The sequence below is a fragment of the Scardinius erythrophthalmus genome (genome assembly GCF_964197995.2).
Source record: "Scardinius erythrophthalmus genome assembly, chromosome: 18".
NCBI lineage: Eukaryota > Metazoa > Chordata > Actinopteri > Cypriniformes > Leuciscidae > Scardinius > Scardinius erythrophthalmus.
Window position 1 is genome coordinate 9,665,988 of NC_138238.1, and position 19,062 is coordinate 9,685,049.

The 19,062-nt window shown below is 38.3% G+C and overlaps 1 protein-coding gene across 2 annotated transcripts in view; it reads left to right on the forward strand.

The window, feature by feature from the left end:
* llgl2 (LLGL scribble cell polarity complex component 2) overlaps positions 1-19,062 on the forward strand; it is a 37,895-nt gene that overhangs the window by 1,269 nt on the left and 17,564 nt on the right. For both annotated transcript variants that reach the window (XM_081392944.1, XM_081392943.1), the window contains exons 2-3: positions 11,651-11,783; positions 18,797-18,894. In XM_081392944.1, the coding sequence (XP_081249070.1) occupies positions 11,709-11,783; positions 18,797-18,894 (173 nt within the window). In that variant the 5' untranslated portion in view covers positions 11,651-11,708. The remainder of the gene's footprint in view (positions 1-11,650; positions 11,784-18,796; positions 18,895-19,062) is intronic.

A 19,062-nucleotide genomic window follows, 5' to 3' on the forward strand; every position in this document is an offset into this window, starting at 1 on the left:
GTAATGTATGGCTTAGGAGAGCCAATGCAAAGTACTTGTACTTGTGACCTCAGATAACACATACAAAATTGTGTTAATGTACCTGAAGAACTAGACTTCGTTTCAAACCCGCCATGCTTGTGTTGACACAAGGATTGATCTGAAATGCGCGTCAGAGACGGATACTTTGCGAATGAAGCACAAAGCACATTTAGAGAAAAGTATCAATCGCACTACCATCCAAAAGTTAAAAGAAAATTGTTTTCTTTTTGAAAAACGTAAACTTTTATAAAGCAAGGATGCATTGAATTGATCAAGTGACAGAAAAGACATTTATAATGTTACAAAATATTTCTATTTAAAATAAATGCTGTTCTTCTGAAGAATCCTAACAAAATGTATCACAATTTCCACAAAAATATGAAGCAACTGTTTTTAGTATTAATAAGAAATGTTTCTTGAGCACCAAATCCACATATTGGAATGATTTCTGAAGGATCATGTGACAGTGAAGATGCTGAAAATTCAGCTTTGCCATCACAGGAATAAATGACATTTTAAAATATCTTAAAAGAAAAAGTCTTAAAAAACCTTAAAAGTCATTTTAAATTAAAATTACGTTTTACAATACTACTGTTTTTACTGTATTTTTGATTAAATAAATGGTGAGCATAAGAGACGTCTTCAACATTATTTTAGAATAATACCAAGTTACCAACCCCAAACTTTTTAATGGAAATTGACTTGTTTTGAAGCTAATGCCCTAATGAGGCCACAATTTTATAAGGGCGCTCATGTTCTTGCTCATTCGCATGTCCATAAATTCATTTTTTAAGTATTTGTGCTCCAGAGAACTTGAACTTGTTGTAGTTGGTTAATTGAAGAGCTACAAATATTTTGTAGATGTGGTGGCACTACATCTCTGTATTTACCTTTTACCGGACTTGATACTCAAGCAGCTGATGTCCCGTATCTAGTTTGCAGACACCAGTCTGATGTCAGTTTGAGACGTTTGGGTGTAAATGTGTGTTTTATGCTTCTCAGAGAAGACAGGAAAGGCTTGAGTCTGGGGACTGACATCCTGTGGTGGGACACACCCTGTAGCCATAGACAAGATCTTGCATTTTTACCAAGAGGAAGAGAAGGTAAACAAAGGCTTCTCACTTCCACTGTAACAAACGGTTGGCGTGGGTGATAGCATGCAGGGAGAGATCAGCTTTACAATGACCAGTAAGAAAGAGAGGAAGTTCATCCAACACTTCCTCATCCTCTTCAGCTGTTCTACTTTTAAGCACTATGAACTTTTGTCTCCTGGATGTCTGACTAGGATGGACATTTTTGACCAGATAAAAATGCACTGTCTATGATCTAACCGCTGGTCATAAGTTACTTATTATAGACTTTGCTATATTGGGTAGCTGCGATTATTTTTTTATGACAGTATGGACTGCTTCAGAATACACACAGGCCCAGGGCCTGTACTGTTGTCACTATGCATGACATTTGTTGATAGGGTTGTCATGGTACCAACCTTTTTAGTAGTCGGTACCATAGACTGTAAAAAAAGATGGACGACGCCCCTTCGCTCTCTTCCATTGATGAGAACTGAAGCCGCCAGTGTCCCAATATGGCGCTGACATATTGGAACTTGAGTCTGCGCAGTAGTGATCTCGGGACCAGACCTGTGCAGTAGTGAGCAGGAAGTAAAGCCCCGAAATCAACGCTCCGCCCTCACTCTCGCAGAACGCACTCAGGGAGAGTGGATTCTGCACACTTTTTTAAAAATTGATTGCAGTACGACAAGAGGCTTGTTAAAATAAAGTAAATACAATCTCCTCAGTCCTCCGAAGATCCCGAAAAAATGTCCGTTGGTGCTTCAGTGACTACTTCGCTCAGAGAACCTGTCAATCACAGCTGTCAGTCATGACGTTACACCACCGCATCACGTAACTAACTAAAAAACAACTTATTTTTGAAACAGACACTTGAACTTACATCAGCGTGATAAAAACGACAGCAAATGAAAGAAACCACCTTTGGAAAAAAAAAATTTGAAGTGTAATTTAATTGTTTAGTTGGTCTCACATCCTGTTGAATAACACGGGGAGGCGGGGCTTATGACCTTTACTAGGACCATTCACCGGGGGGGGGGGGCGATCGAGACGTTTTGGCTTCACTTTTCAGGGCTTGTGCGGCACACTTGGTCGGTACTAATACCATTAAAATTATTTGGTTCTCTGTACTAATTTTGGTACCAGAGCGAAAACTGTCGAATTAAGTTCTTTAAAGGGGTCATATAATGCCATTTTTGTACAGGCTAATATGATTCTTTAGGGTCTAAATTAAAAGTTTGTAATATACTTTAAAGGGGGGGTGAAATGCTCATTTTCACTCAATCTCCTGTTAATCTTGAGTACCTATAGAGTAGTATTGCATCCTTCATATCTACAAAAAGTCTTTAGTTTTATTATATTTTTAACAGGAAGATAGGCTGTACCGAGTCTTTCCGGAAAAAAACGAGCGGCTGGAGGCGGGCCGTGTGGGCGAAGCTAAAGCTGTGCTAACGCGCCAAGCTAGTAACAACACACAGAGACAATAGAAGCAGTTTTACTCACCGAACCTTTATCATTGTGACTGCTCGATCCTTAAGCATTAGACGATCTGCAAATCCGATCTGGGCTTTGTTTATAAAACAATCATCGTCGAAATGCAGGGAACAAACAGTCTACACAACTCCGTTTATGCTCAGGAAAAACAAACTCCATCCACTGGTGCCTTAACGCCGGGTTCTTTGGGAATCTGTGCAGGGTTGTCTTGCACTGGCAACCAAAAACCCACTTCTTTGGTGACATTGGCTTCCCAAAAGCCGGGCAGGGCGCTTTGATGGCGAACTGCTTTCGCTCTCTCTCTCTGGTCTACGAGTGCGCGCGCGCCCGCGGAGAAGTACCCTTAGGACCCATATAAGGAAATTCCGTTACATCTGACGTCACACATACCCATACTCGAAAAAAACTTTCCGAAACTTGTGACAAACCGGAAGGACAATTTTTGGCACAGAAATACTCCTTCAAACGTACAATTTAATTTTTGAAACTTTGTCCATGTTTAGCATGGGAATCCAACTCTTTAACAGTGTAAAAAACTCAGTATGCATGAAATAGCATTTCACACCCCCTTTAATTAAAAATTCTCATTAGTATTGTAAGAAAACACTCATTTTACCTGGTCAAAAACAGCTCTGTTTTCAGCACACCATTTAAGTGCATGTGTCTTTAAATGATAATGAGCTTTGCTCACCCCGCCCCTCTGTTCTGTGCCTACACCGTTTGTAATAATAACACAATAACCATAACGCATTGTTCATTATAAACGTGGGATTATGAATTATATTGAGAACGTCGTACATAGAAAACATGCCGTAATGTATCCTGAGTGTAAACCTTAGCCGCATTCGTGAAGCGTGCAAGCGATTTGCAAAGATTAATATAAATTTGAATATAAAGGTCAATAAAACGTTACACTCACTTCAGTTCTTCTGGAGGTGCAGCAGGAACACGAATAGTTGGTACCGATCCTTTTTTCAGGAGCAGCTTCTTAGCAAAACCAGCTTTATACTGACCTCGTTTATAAAGCAGTCTGGTGTGTGATGATTTGCGCAAACATGAAAGCATCGTGGGGAATATTCCCTTCGAAAACAAAACTCAGCCACCTCGTCTTCAGCGATTCGGATTTAGGAACATCAAAATGACTGCTGTGTTCCTTATTACACCCAAGAACAGAGCACCACAATCGCTTAGACGCCATTCTGCTCATAGACAGTGCTCCAGCGCATCAACAATGACCGCGCCGGTCCGCGCGGACTATGATTGACAGCTCGCTCATGAGCGAGGGCGGGTCTGTGTTGAAACGCTGCTGTCAATCAACAATCGTGGGAGGGGCGTCGATTTTGTGACGTCACAAAATCGTACGGCTTGATTTGAGACAGGGGAAAACATAAGAAGATTAAAATTTTATTTTTTATCATTTTATGATGGTTGTGTACAGGCACTGCCAACACACATTTCAGTACAATCAACTTGTAAAAGTGCATGTACCATTATATGACCCCTTTGAAAGCAGCGTCTATCAGCGGGTACCGAATATACCAAGTACTCGAAACTACCAGTACCGCAGAATATATATTTTTTTTATCTAATTTTTATTTATTTATTTATTTTAAGTACCTTTAGTACCAGTATGTTTGACCACCCTCTTTGTAGATCATATAAATATTTTTTTGTCTGTCATGTATTGGGGCTTAGTACTGGTATATCACTGCATAATTTCCTATAACTCCATAATAAAGCCTACTTTTTGATATGCATATATAAATAAATACAAAATTAAATGTTAATAATAAAATGTTTCGTAAAGAACTGTTAACATTTAATTAAAACATAAATATGTATTTTTTTTATATACTTCCATTAAAAAGTTTAGGGTTAGTAAGATTGTGGGGTGTTTAAAGTAAAAACGACTTTCCAAGGAACATTCAAAGGTTCTATTAATCAAAGGATCCTGCATTTTTTGTCACAGTTTACAATTGCGTAATGATGCTGAAAATTCAGCTCTGCATCACAGGAATAAATGATTAGGCCAGCGAAAATATTGGCAGGGCAAGTGCATGTCTAAACTACTGCAGAAAAACAATTCTGCCCAACTGTTGCGCCCTGAATCATTAGTGTCAGTGTTTATTTAAAAACGAAGGACCCGCTGACTCGTAGTGTCCTAAAACAAAGATTTTTTTTTTCCAATAGTATATTCTTTCCATCCATATCATGTGGCAGTTGAACTGGTTTTCATTGTGTTTGCATACTGTTTTCTCCCTCAGTCAGGGTGCAGCTGATGCTTATTGCAGAGCTTGACCTATTTGTACTTGACTGACTTTCTCTTGACCTCAAATATCATTTAGTTAATTCATTATTGGCCTTTTCCCCATATTGAGTCTAAAAATGGGATATGCAATTCCTCGATTTCCCAAAATGACAGGCATGACATATTTAACGTGCTGTGTGAAACCAGGTTAAGCAGCAGAGGGAGAACATCTATGGTGAGAGTTCACTGACAGTTCCACGCTCGTGTCAGGACAGGTTTCTCCTATCTTGCCTTCTCCTCTGATCGTTGTTTCCTGTGGGATGCTATGCTGAGAATGTAAGTGATGTCACTATAGTAATGTTTGGCTGAAACTCCTTATCTGATGCAATGAGAGTATTTCAGGTACAAAAGACAAAGTAGGTTCAAATCTAACTTGCTTTATTCATTAGTCGTACTTGCTGAGGCTGCACTATAACTATTGCTCATAGGGTTCAAGCAGTCAGACTTAATTTTTACCTGGCAGATGATAATATGGGCGATTCAAAAATACCATAGATTTAATTTAATTATTATTTAGTTCTATTTTATTTGTATTATTTATGTGTATACTGTATGTACCATTCAAAAGGTTATAGGGTTGGTCTTTTTTTTTTTTTTAATGAAAAATTGAATCTCATGCTCACCAAGGCTGCATTTATTTGATAAAAAATACAGTAATAGTATTGTGAAATATTATTACAATTTCTTTGTGAAATATTATTACAATTTCTTTATCTCTTTTCTATTTCTAATCCATTTTAAAATAGCATAGCTGAATTTTCAGCATCATTACTCCAATCTTCAGTGTCACATGATCCTTCAGAAATCATTCTAATAACAAACATTTCTTATTATTATCAGGATTCTTTGAATAGTATTTAAAAAGAACAGCATTTATTCAAACAAGAACAATGTTAAAGTCTTTACTGTCAGTTTTGATCAATTCAATGCATCCTTGCTGAATAAAAGTATTCATTTCTTTCAAAAAGAAATGCAACCTTACTGACCCCAAATTTTTTAATGGTTGTATAAATGAATGAAGTAGTGCTTTTTTGTCCTCTCACACATTCATATTTTTCATTTTAATTTCAATGTCTTTGTTTTGCTGAAGCCTGATTTGATTTTAGGTGCAGGTCTGTTGTTGTGAGCTCTTGTCTTCTGAGACTATTGTTCTTTAACAGAGGCACCTCTGTAACTTGTAAGAAGTGGAACCTTGCTCTACTGAAACTGGCCATCAGAATCTGAAGCTTCAACACCTGAAATTACATCAGAATTGTTGCTTGTCTTTTTAACGATTGTTTTGCGCAACTAGTAATAGAAGTAATTTATATACGTAGCCTACTGTTATAACAACCGTAAAGAAGGGTGGGACGTTTTGGATCTGGCAGCTCGGCTCAGTTTGTGTTGTGCTGTGTCATGAAATGAGTGTTGTCGGTCTCGAATTTACTGTGGGCGTGCGCAGGCTGTTTTTAAACCAAAAAGCAGTTGACCTCTTCTGACCATAGGGTGCTATTTTATGGCTGCTATCCTGAGGCTGTAAGTCCTTGGCTAGTAACTCTTCAACGAGTTAGTCGTCAAACATGATGACGTGCTTGTGTAACATCACGTCACCCCTCATGACCTTTAACAGAGGAATCTCTAAGCGTATCGATTCTTCAATAGTATCACTGTTTACCGCAGGGCTTTCAAAATGGGCTCTTTAAAAAAGGCATTGAGGGTTTATACCTACTTCCCAAACATACAAGGACTTAATGCTTTTTTGTTTTCTCTCAGTGGATTTTTAAACAAGCCCCGTAACTCTACGAATAGGACTGGGCATAACTTGTTCCACACTTTTTGTGATACTGACATGAATGATGCCTCAAATCATGTGACTTGTTAAGGAAGTGTGTGCTTTCACTTTTCTAAGCAATTCGAATTATTATTTTCAACTCACGGTTGATAAAGCAGGCCCTTAAAATCCTCATTATACTTTCATTGTAGAAGGGACCAGGGTAGGGTTGCACGAGCCATTGGTGAGATCTAATTTAAATTTGGGATGTTAGTTTCATATTTTTTGAAGGGCTTAGTATAGACCCCTTTTCAGTTAGTAAACATGGTTAGTTAGTTAGGCCTAGTTAGTTTGTAACTAACTTTCCGTGGCGTGAAGTAATGTTATGTTTAAAGTTTATTCTTTTTTTATATATATAAAAGTTTACGTTATATAATTAATTAATTAATTAATTAATATTATTAATTATTATTAGTAGTACAGGGCTTGAATTTCGGTGCGGGATTGCGGGTATTGCGCATATTTTTTATCATTCCCGCAGGTCTCCCATTTATAATGCGGGAAATTCCCGCAAACATTGATTCACTTTAGCATGTAGGTTCAGGTTGTATTAGTAAATTAATCCACGCAGATGGAAAATCAAATCAGTCATTTTAAAACTGTCTGCGAGACGCAATTTCACAAACAGCGTGAGTGATTCAGCGGCGCTGCGTCTTCTATCTCGCGTCTCTCAAAATGGGTTGCACAATGCAATCGTTAAGCGCGCAGCAGGCGGCGGAAATACACTCTCGCGTTTCGGGAGTCGATCGGGCCAGCATTGCATCACGAGTAACTAAAGTTTACCATTTGCACGTCTTTTCAAGTCTCACCAGTTTAAACAGTCACGCGATTTTAAACTCTTCGGTACTTGCGCGCTGTCTGAGAGATGCTTTTTTCTCTGCACACATACATAGAGTAAAGCAGCCTCACAAACAGCTCGCGGGTAACAAAAGTTATTTTTCGTGGATTATAAATCGCTTTAACAGTCAAAAACATAAGAAAATGATGTCAATTTCGGTCTTGGAGAGTATCCTCTAATCTAAACACAGTCGGTTATGTCTTAAATAAGCATAAATCGCACGTGACCGTATAATGAAAACAGGATCCGTGCACTAGCTCTTAAAGGGACAGCAGCCATATGTGTCTGTCATTAATTTGTTTGTCAAAACAACAAAACATAGCTTTCATTTTAAGGAATCAGGATTAATAGCCTATGAATTTAATTTAGTCAGGACTAAAATACTACCCAGTGTTATTTTACATTTGATTAGGCTACTTTATTCAGTCTCTGTAGTATTTCTGAATAGCCTACTAGTTTTAGACCTAAGCAAAAACTTTTCTCTTTATTTCTCTTTATTGATATCTTTATTCTATTGTATTTATTTGTGCTACTTTTTTCAATTTAATTCAAAGATTGAAATCAAGCTTCCTTGAGTTGTGTAAATTCTTAAGAACAAAATGACCCCATTGTAAAAATGCAATGAGTAGGCTAAGCATACATTTAGGCGAGATAAATGTAATTAAAAAAAAAGTCTAAACTCCCCCCTCAAATTAAAAATTCCCCCCCATAAGAATCACCTAAGGGGGGATTTCCCCCCCATTTTCCAAAATGAAATTCAGGCCCTGTAGTAGTATGTAATAAAATGTTTGTAATAATTATTTAACGTTTGCTTTAAGTCCAGTTTAAAGCGCTCTTTGCGTCTCTGTACAAACTCCAGAAGGATCCCAGCGTCAGAAACAAGTGGATGGTTTATTTGAATGATGTCCTGGATCACGTCAGAGAGTTATGTTTGTTCTGAGCGTTTTGTAAATGAGGCACAGTGTAATGGAGAGTTCGCAAAGAAACTTTTGTTAAAAGATAAAGCAGCCAACTGTATCTGACAGTGACCGCAGCTGCATCACAAACCGCAAGTGAATGATTTAATAATGCTTTGTCTGTAAATGACGGTTTTATATGGATAATGTTTTCAAAACACTTACTCGCGTGCAATGGTGAGTGGGTGTGTGTTCCTTATGCAGTGACGATAGCCAATCATAACAGTGGCCGTTTACTGACAAGACTTCAACTGACAAAACGGGTCATTTAAGACCGAGGGTCAGAATGAAGGTACTAGAAAATTGTGTGTGTGCAAAAAACGTTTTACCATTGTTAGTGAACCTCAAAAAACATATTAAAAAAAATCATAATATGACACCTTTAAGTTGATTCTTTCTATACATTAAATGAATGCCACTGTTTTAGAGCTGATAAATACTCACTTCCTTTGCTAATGTATCACGCCATTTTATATTCCAGTGCGCCTGTATGTTTGAGCTGATTACAGTGAGTGTTTCTTTGTTTGCTCGGCTGCTTAGTTCCACATACCAATTCTCCTTAGTCTATGAACTCTCCACACATGCCTCCTACCTCTAATTTAGGCGAGCTAGAGCCACTACTCCCACATCAATGCCCTCACATGCACCTCCGCCATAATTCCTCCCAGCAGGATTCAAAACAAACCGCCGTTTATTTTTTTTCTACCTCTAATTAACTCAGGATTAAATGGATGGAGGTGTAAAATTGATCTCAGAGAGCAAAATTCACTGAAGCTGCTTCATGAAGGAGTCCCAATGATCAATATGTTGCTCAGAGATTATTTTGGACTCGCTGGCCTCTTTAGTTCTTCTGAATGAATCGCTGCTTTTCTCCCTCCTTCACTCCATTCCAGCTCTCCCGCTGAGAGTTTTCCCTCATAAAGCCTAGCTTACTCTTAAGTAGAAGACCTCCCACTTTACCATTGTCCCTTAAGCTAAGCTTTACAGACTCTCTCTTTTTTTGTTTAGTTTCTTGGCTGGTTCCTTCGTGGTCCTGTTACCCTTGGATTTCTGGTCCTAAAAATAAGGAAATCAGAGCTCTTTCCCTTCTCTGGAAGCATTTGTAGCCACATGCTTGATGACTAAACGTTCTTGGCTAATAGCGTTGATAATCACAGAAATATGTGTCTGAGCCGAGCAGGGCAACTGACTCACTGAGAAGGTTATGTTTGGAAAGGATTGATGGGGGGCGAAAGGGTCCCTTTTCTGTTGATATGCTGATGTGATCACCTCCAGAACGTGTGATAAATTATTCTTGTCTAGACACGCTCTCAGGGGAGTTCTAGTGTGATGTGACGTAAACATTACCTGAATATGTCACTCTGATGCTGTTTTTACTGTCAATAATCAATATCATAGACTCTGACTCAGTGTTTGTTTTCTTCTTGTTTTCTTTGGCTGTGTCCTGGTAGCCTCACCTTTTCCCTTCAGGATTGCTGGTGTGTTTTGTGTGTACACACATTGTTAGCACTGCTTTCCCTTATAAAAATGTACAACGGTAACCATAAAAGTAAAACCGTAATATTGTGAAATATTATTACAATTTAAAATAACGTTTATTTTATTTTATTATATTTTAAAATGTAATTTATTTTTGTGATGGCAAAGCTGATTTTTCAGCATCATTACTCCAGTCTTTAGTGTCACATGATCCTTCAGAAATCACTCTTATATGCTGATGTGGTGTTCAAGAAATATTTCTTATTATCAATGCTGGGAAATTTTTTTTTGTGGAAACAGTGATACTTTGATACGTAGAAAGTTCAGAAAAACATCATTTATTCGCAATATTATAAATGCCTTTACTGTCACATTTGATCAATTTAATACATCATTGCTGAGTAAAAGTATTCATTTCTTCTTCTTTTTAGCGCAATTTTCCACCGGACAAAACTGCGATTGTTAACTCATGATTTCTGTTCTGTCTGTGCGCACCAATCTTGCACTTCTATCTACTCCTCAACCAGACCACCTAGAGACTTCGGGTTTTCGGCATTATGTTAAGGAAGGTCTAATCTCGGGAACGCACAAAAAAAATCCAGGAAAAGATTTACTATCTCTTAGTGTTGTGATCCCATGACGTCAGAAAATTGCGCTAAAACACTCACTGAGTTTTTATTACTTGTTTTAATTTACTGACCCAAAACTTTGGAATGGTGGTGGTATTGTGGTATTATGCACTAAAATTGTGGTAACTAAAAAAACGTACTTGCCTGTGCAAACAATGCTAAGGCATTGTGGAAAGTTATCATAGTAATAAGGATTATTGCATTGGTTAAGGTAGATGTTCGTAATGGTCTGTAAAAGAAGCAAAATAGCCAAAGGCATCTTTCTGTTTTCACCCACAAAAAATACAAACTGTTTGAAGCTCTGGGTGAGAGAAACTGGTTATTGTGTATTGTTATAGTCTGAGTGGTCTCTTTAATGGAAAGCAGGTAGCACCCCTCCTTTCTCTGTCCATTTAAAAGAGTCTCATTCTGATTCGGCTTCCCCAGAGCAACAGGTGTTTTCATCAGGTGCTGTTTGCTCAGATGAGGGGAGGGATTGTTATAACGTTCAGCTCAGAACAAAAGCTGCTTCAGTCAGGACTGCAGAGGTCCGCGATCTCCCTGCGGGGGCTGGGCAGAGAGAGCGAAAGACAGAAATCGGGGTGAGGGGGGTGAAGTTTCAGTTAAACAGCCCACAAGCCTTCCCTTGAAATTCCTGATCCTATCAGATCCATTGTTTTTTCAGTGGAATACACACATAACCCTTTAGAAAGTCTGTTTGAGTTGTCCACCCTTTGTAATTCTTCAATATGTGTGTGTGTTTTTATAAAGGGATAGTTTACCCAAAAATAAAAATGGCCATAATTTACTTATCCTCATGTCATTCCTAACCTGTATGGCTGAATTTGTTGCCCTAAACACACAAGATGATGTTCAGCAAAATGCTTCTTTGCAGCATACAATGAAACTGAATGGTGACCACGGCTGTAAAGAGCAGTAAATGCTGACAGAATTTTTTATTTTTTGGGTGGACTACTGCTTTAAGTCTTGATTATTCCTTTTTGTTGTCATCATTGCTATTCATTATTTTTGTCTGATTAGCCCTGTATCCCTCCTTTCTTGTCAGGTGGCTGAGGGGAAACCGTGAGAGAGGGCAGCGTGAGGTCCCTGCTCGTCCAGGGACGATGAAGAGGTTCAGGCGTCATGGGCATGAGTCTCAGAGGGACAAGCACAAACAGGATCTCTATCAGTTCAACAAGGTGATCAAGCCCACATCTTCTGTAGAAAGTTTGTTTTGCTGTTACACACACGTGTTTTATTTTTCAGCAGTTTAGTGCCATTTTATTTATTCCTTGCTTTCTGTTGTTTCCTAAGTGACGAAAAGTCTTGTGTCTAGATAGCGGGAAACTCTGTATGTCATAGAAATAGCATTCCTCACACAAAGCAAAGACTTTTTATTATAATTAACAAACAAATTTAAAATACCTTATTTATTATTTGTAAAGCTCCAGGTTTGCTGTGCTTGTTTGTAGGGCTGTGAAATCTGGCCCAAATTTTTGTGATTTATATATAAATATGACTATGAAATAATATTAAATGTAATTCTATTGTAAAATAAAATTATTATTATTATTACTACTAAATTAAAATATAATAAAATAAAAGGAATATCGCATTTTTACTGTAAAATAAAAATAATATAATAATAATAATAATTGTATTGTACAGTACTCTCCTACCCTGAAAAAAAAAACTCACCTGCCTGTAGCCTTAGTGATCCTGAAGACATTGTTTGGACAGTGGCCCTCCAGGACCGACGTTCCCCATCCCTGCCTTAAAGTTTCTCTTTTCTTAACAGAGTTTATAAGCTCTTCTCATTACAAGTTTAGGAAGATGGTTGACGCACGTTACGTTCCTAAATGCACGTTATAAGTGACCCAAACTCAGAGCAGATGCTGAAATTAATTAATGCGGAGTAGGGCTGTCAACTTTAGTCGTTTAGTCGACTAATCGGTCGATGCCGTCTTGGTCGACTGACATTCTCATTGGTCGACCAGTTGCATTTTTTATTTTTTTCACCAATAAAGAAATTTTCATTGATTTACTCCTTGATATTTATTCCTTTATAAGCAGTTATATATTACTGTATTCTAAATATAATTAGCCTATGTTTTATCCCCAACTTTAAATGCTTTAATTTAGGCTATTTTGTAACAGCGCCACAGTTTAGCGCACCACGTAGAACACTCGGGAACCACACCTGTGGCTGGCTGCACTGCTGCTTCGCGCTCAGTAAGGAATATAGGTAGTAGACTAATCTCTATGTGTCTGTCTGTCCGTTTGCATTTTGATTATTTCGAGAACCGTTCATCCACTCGACTTCACAAGGGAGTGCAGTGTCGCATTTGGTGCAATATAGACAGAGACGCGACACGTTCAGAATTAATAGTAAACTACAAGTCAAGTCAAGTCAACTTTATTTATATAGCGCTTTTCACAATACAGATTGTATCAAAGCAGCTTCACAGTATTAAATAAAATAGTACATCAGTGTTTGTTTCTGGTGTAAAACATCCACGTTTGGTAATGCAGATCAATAGCACTGTTGAATCGATTAATCAAATTAAGTATCCCCAACTGAGCAAGCCGAAGGCAACAGTGGCAAGGAACCGAAAAACTCCATCAGGTGACCTAATGGAGAAAAAAAAAAAAAACCTTGGGAGAACCCAGGCTCAGTCGGGGGCCAGTTCTCCTCTGGCGTTTATGAAGTAGAGACCGGATTTAACTGTAAGATTAAAATATTATATGAATGCCTGGCTGAAGAGATGCGTCTTTAATCTAGTTTTAAACTGGGAGAGCGAATCTGAGCAACGAACAGTATCAGGAAGGCTATTCCAGAGTTTTGGTGCTAAATGTGAAAATGCTCTCCCTCCTTTGGTGGATCTGGATATCCTAGGTATGACCAGAAGCCTCGAATTTAGTGATCTTAAAGAGCGCGATGGATTATAGGGCGATAGAAGATCCGTTAAATAAACTGGAGCTAAGCCGTTTAGGGCTTTATAAGTCAGTAGCAATACCTTGTAATTAATACGGAACTTTATAGGTAACCAATGTAGTGATGATAAAATTGGTGTTATATGGTCAAACTTTCTTGATCTAGTAAGAACTCTAGCGGCGGCATTTTGGACTAACTGTAGCTTGTTTATTGAGGATGCAGGACAACCAGCTAATAAAGCATTACAGTAATCTAGTCTCGAGGTCATGAATGCATGAACTAGCTTTTCTGCATCAGAAACAGATAGCATGTTACGTAATTTAGCAATATTTCTAAGGTGAAAAAATGCTGTTTTTGTAACATATGAAATATGATTTTCAAAAGACAAGTTACAATCTAATATAACACCCAGGTCTTTTACTGTAGAGGATAAAGTAACAGGACACCCTACTATGTTAAAGTTGTATTGTGAGAGGTTTTGTGGGCGGTTTTTTGAACCGATAAGTATTACCTCTGTCTTATCTGGATTTAATAAAAGAAAATTGTGCGTCATCCAATCTTTTATATCTTTAACACACTCTGTCAATTTGGATAATTTAGCGTTTTCATCCGGCCGTGATGAAATATATAGTTGAGTGTCATCAGCATAACAATGGAAACTAATTCCATGTTTCCTTATAATATTTCCAAGTGGCAGCATATATATTGAGAATAATAGAGGGCCTAACACAGATCCTTGCGGCACTCCATAGTTTACTGGAGTTATGATCGATTTTTCTCCGTTTAAATAGACAAAATGGTAGCGGTCAGATAGGTATGATCTGAACCAGCTTAATGCTTGTCCTTGAACACCGGTATAGTTTTGTAGCCGATCTAAGAGTATTGTGTGATCTATAGTATCGAACGCAGCACTAAGATCAAGTAAAACTAGTATTGAGATACAGCCTTGGTCAGAAGCTAAGAGTAAATCATTTGTGATTTTAACGAGCGCAGTTTCAGTGCTATGATGCGGCCTGAACCCAGACTGAAACTTTTCATAGGTGTCATTTTCTTGCAAGAAAGAGCCCAGTTGGGCAGACACAACTTTTTCTAATATTTTGGACATAAAAGGAAGATTTGAAATGGGTCTATAATTTGCTAGGTTATTTGGGTCTAATTGTGGTTTCTTAATGAGTGGTTTTATAACTGCCAATTTAAATGTTCTTGGAACATGACCTAAAGATAAAGACGAGTTAATAATATTGAGGAGAGGCTCTTCCACTATAGGTAACACTTCTTTCAATAGTTTAGTTGGTATGGGATCTAATAAACATGTTGTTGTTTTAGAGGAAATGATAAATTTATTTAACTCTTTTTGTTCTATAGTTGTAAAGCACTGTAATTGTTCTTGCGGGGTGATAATCGAGGCTGAATTATAAGGCGCGATTGAAGATTGAACGTTTACAATTGTGGATCTGATGTTTTCTATTTTCTCAGTGAAAAAATTCATGAAATCATTACTACTAAACTGTAACGGAATATTTTGTTCAGGTGACGCTTGTTTATTTGTTAGTCTAGCCACGGTGTTAAATAAGAATCTAGGATTGTTTTGGTTATTTTCTATTAGTTTGCGGAGATGCTCAGCCCTGGCCGCTTTTAGGGCCTTTTTATAGCGTGACGTACTGTCTTTCCAAGCGATTCTAAAAACCTCTAAATTAGTTTGTTTCCATTTACGCTCTAAATTACGGGTTTCTCTCTTTAGAACACGAGTAGTATTGTTGTACCATGGTGCTTTAATTTTCTCTCTGACCTTTTTTAGTCTCATAGGTGCAACAATATCCCATTTTCCAGAGAGAACGGTGCTCATAGTGCTGGTTAGTTCGTCTAGTTCATCTGTTTGTTTGGGTTCAGGCAGCAGCTGAGACAGATCCGATAAGCAATTTGAAAAATTATCTATGGTGGATGGAAGGATAGTTCTGCCTAATCGATAACGCGGCGCAGCATGATATATTACAGGAGTACGTAATATGCAAGTTACCATGTAATGGTCAGTTACATCATCACTTTGCGGAATGATATCTATATCGGTTGGATCGGTTCCATGTGATATAATTAAATCGAGTGTATGATTAAAACGATGAGTTGGTCCGGTAACGTTTTGCTTAACCCCAAAGGAGTTTAATAAGTCTATAAACGCAGCCCCTAACGTATCATTTTGGTTATCTACGTGTATGTTAAAATCTCCAACAATTAATATTTTATCGACATTGACCAATAGATCTGAGAGAAAATTTGCAAATTCTTTTAGGAAATCAGCGTAAGGCCCTGGTGGTCTCTATATGGTAGCCAAGGCTAAAGATAATAGGGATGTTTTTCTATCATCTAAGAGCGTAACATTTAGTACAAGTACTTCAAATGAAATAAACTTATAACCCGTTTTCTGAGTAACATTGAGAATATCTCTATAGATAATTGCAATACCGCCGCCACGACCAATCAGACGGGGCTCGTGCTTATAGGAGTATCCTGATGGAGTAGACTCATTTAGACCGAAATAATCATTTGGTTTAAGCCAGGTTTCAGTAAGGCAAAGTACATCGAAGCTATTATCTGTGACTATTTCATTTACAATAACTGCCTTAGGTGTGAGTGATCTAATGTTTAAAAGACCTAGCTTTAGAAATTGTTTTTGTTTACTAATAGCAACATTTTCTGTTTTAATAACAATTAGATTTTTCCTAGATCCTGCAGTAGATTTATTATTTGATCGCACTAAACGAGGAATAGACACAGTTTCTATGCAATGTTCTACACTAGTATTTTTATCAGTTAATTTGGTGCAGCAGAGACTATGATTTGGACTTTTGGTTACTAGTCAAAAGGTATTTAACATTTTGGAGATGTTATCTGACAGAAGATCCGATCCGAATCTGCTTGGGTGTAAGCCATCAGCACGGTAAAGCCTAGGACGCTCCCAAAACAGATTCCAATTATTTACAAAGAGCAGTTTCTGCTCATTGCACCATGACGTTAACCATTCATTTAGCGCGAATAATCTACTAAACTTGTCATGTCCTAGACGGTACGTGGGAAGCGGTCCTGACACAATGATCGTTATATCAGGCGATGTGCTGCGTACCGTATCGATCAGATTCCTGAAGTCTTTCTTCAGAACTTCCGTCTGGCGCAGCCTGATGTCGTTCACTCCCGCGTGCAATACCAAAGTTCCAACGCGCTCGTTATCGTTCAGAATCTCGGGAACGCGAGCAGCGATTTCAGAAACACGAGCACCAGGAAAGCAGTGACTGTGCACCTTATTTTTACCTGATGTAGCATGGACGTGCCGAACAATGGAATCACCGATGATCACAGCATCGCGTTCTGTTTCGCGAAGAGCGGAGAAGCGGTTTTGTGTGGATAACTCGAAAACCGGGAGGGTCGGAGAGGGTCTTGGTCTAGACCTGACTCGCGTCTTCCGCTGCGGAAATATCCAGGCTTCGTGGTGGCGTGTTGGAGCCGGAGTGAACGAGACCATGGCTGATCGCGACCTTGGCGCTCGGGACCGATGCCGAGTAACGCACGGAGTAGACGAGGTCGGAGTCAGCCGGTTAGTAACATTAATCTCTGATTTGTGAGCATCAGCGCGTGATGTTTCAAGAGCCAAACGCCGGTCTCTCAGCTCGGCCTGTCTCACTAAAAGGTCGTGGATCTGTTTCTCAACAGCTTCCAGCTCAGACTGTACCGCGTGCAGCTCAAATGTGTCCTCACCTGCACCAAAAGGTAGACTACTTGCATCTGATATATTCGCCATTTTAACAGATGGACAGTAAGTTAGCAACGACACTACCAGTGATGCTATCAATTAATACTAATTTCTGACAAGCATCTTAGATATAATCCGTCTTTTAAGTGGTACGGGTGTAGAGTAGACGCACGATAGGTGAAAAATGTTTGTAAGTGAGTGTTGAGAAGACGCGTTCAGCCGTGATCCCCGGGAGTAACCTATAAGAGTATCCAGCGTAGAATGAGACACGTCTGCTCAACAGTCCGCGTTGTAACTATGAGGTTTGAGCAGTAGTGCTTCTCAGTGAGGAAAAGTAGAAAATGTTTGTTGTAAGTAAGTTTAAAGAGTAAAATCAAGAATTATAAATCAAATCGATAGAGCTCCAAAGACAACAACGCGTTCAGACGCGACGCATGCGCATTCGACAACAGGAAGTGCATGAACTACAGAACAGCGCGAGCGGGAAGCGGCGCACCTCACGCGAGCAGGGCTTATTCTCCGAGAACGGACACTGGTATAAAACGTACACAGTCTGTTAACTTAAGCAATACTTTTAAGGTAGTCTAATATTTTTCTGACTAACAAATTACTGACACAGTAAAGGGTAGATTTAAATAAAGAAAAACTAAATTTAAATAAAGAAAAACTAAATTTAAATAAAGAAACTAAATTTAAATAAAGAAACTAAATTTAAATAAAGAAAAAAACGAAATTTAAATACAGAAAAAACTAAATTTAAATACAGAAAAACGAAATTTAAATAAAGAAAAAACTAAATTTAAATAAAGAAAAACTAAATTTAAATAAAGAAAAACGAAATTAAGTTAGCCTAAATTAAAAACGGGATCCCAGGTGTCAATAAAAAAATAAAAAAAATAACAACGTTTTTTCGTTGTTTTATAAATGCTCTATGACAATTGTTTAATAAATGTTCAATCAAAATGCAAAACATCGCGTCTTTTTTTCTTTTTTTTTTTTAGTCGACTAATCGTTGCGCAGGACAGGACTTTGGTCGACTAAGCATTTCTTTGGTTGACTACAGCCCTAATGCGGAGCAGCATTTACTGTGAACCGAGCTGCTCGGAGACACTTAAAACAATGAACTTAGCAGTGTTTCACTCTTTTATATTTAAGTAAATCGCAGCCATTGCAGTTTGATAATCACACTGGGCCATGTGATTTTGTTGTTTTTCCAATCGATCATGCAACCATAAATTTTGGATGGATTTCCCCACCCTAAGCTTTTTGTGACAATTTGTAAAACTGTGCCTTCTCTGTGGAGGATACTGTACATGTGATGCTGCTATATAATTTGCTCAAAATTAGACGTCTTAAAAGGCAGTGCTATTGTGCTCCCTAAATATGTTCCATTTTTGAACAGACTATGTACGACTATGATGTCTTAAAATGTTAGCTGCCCATGTAGTCCACTTATACCAGAGCCCTTGATTATGTACAATAGAGTTCAGCTCTATATATGTGACATTTCATTCTCATTTCTGTCCTGTCTTTAGACTGTAGAACATGGCTTCCCCCATCAGCCCAGCGCTCTGGGATTCAGCCCCAGCCTGGAGCTCCTTGCCATCGGTACCAGATCGGGAGCAATCAAACTGTATCCTACTACAACAACCTGAAGACATTACCATTCTTTGGGTTATTTGGTCTGTGCATAACTAAAATTATCCCACTCAGTCACATTCCATTCCCCTGTCTTTGAATCCTCAGGGCAGAGTGACTACAGTGTGATATGATGAGATTTCCCGTTGCTCATTGCATGGCT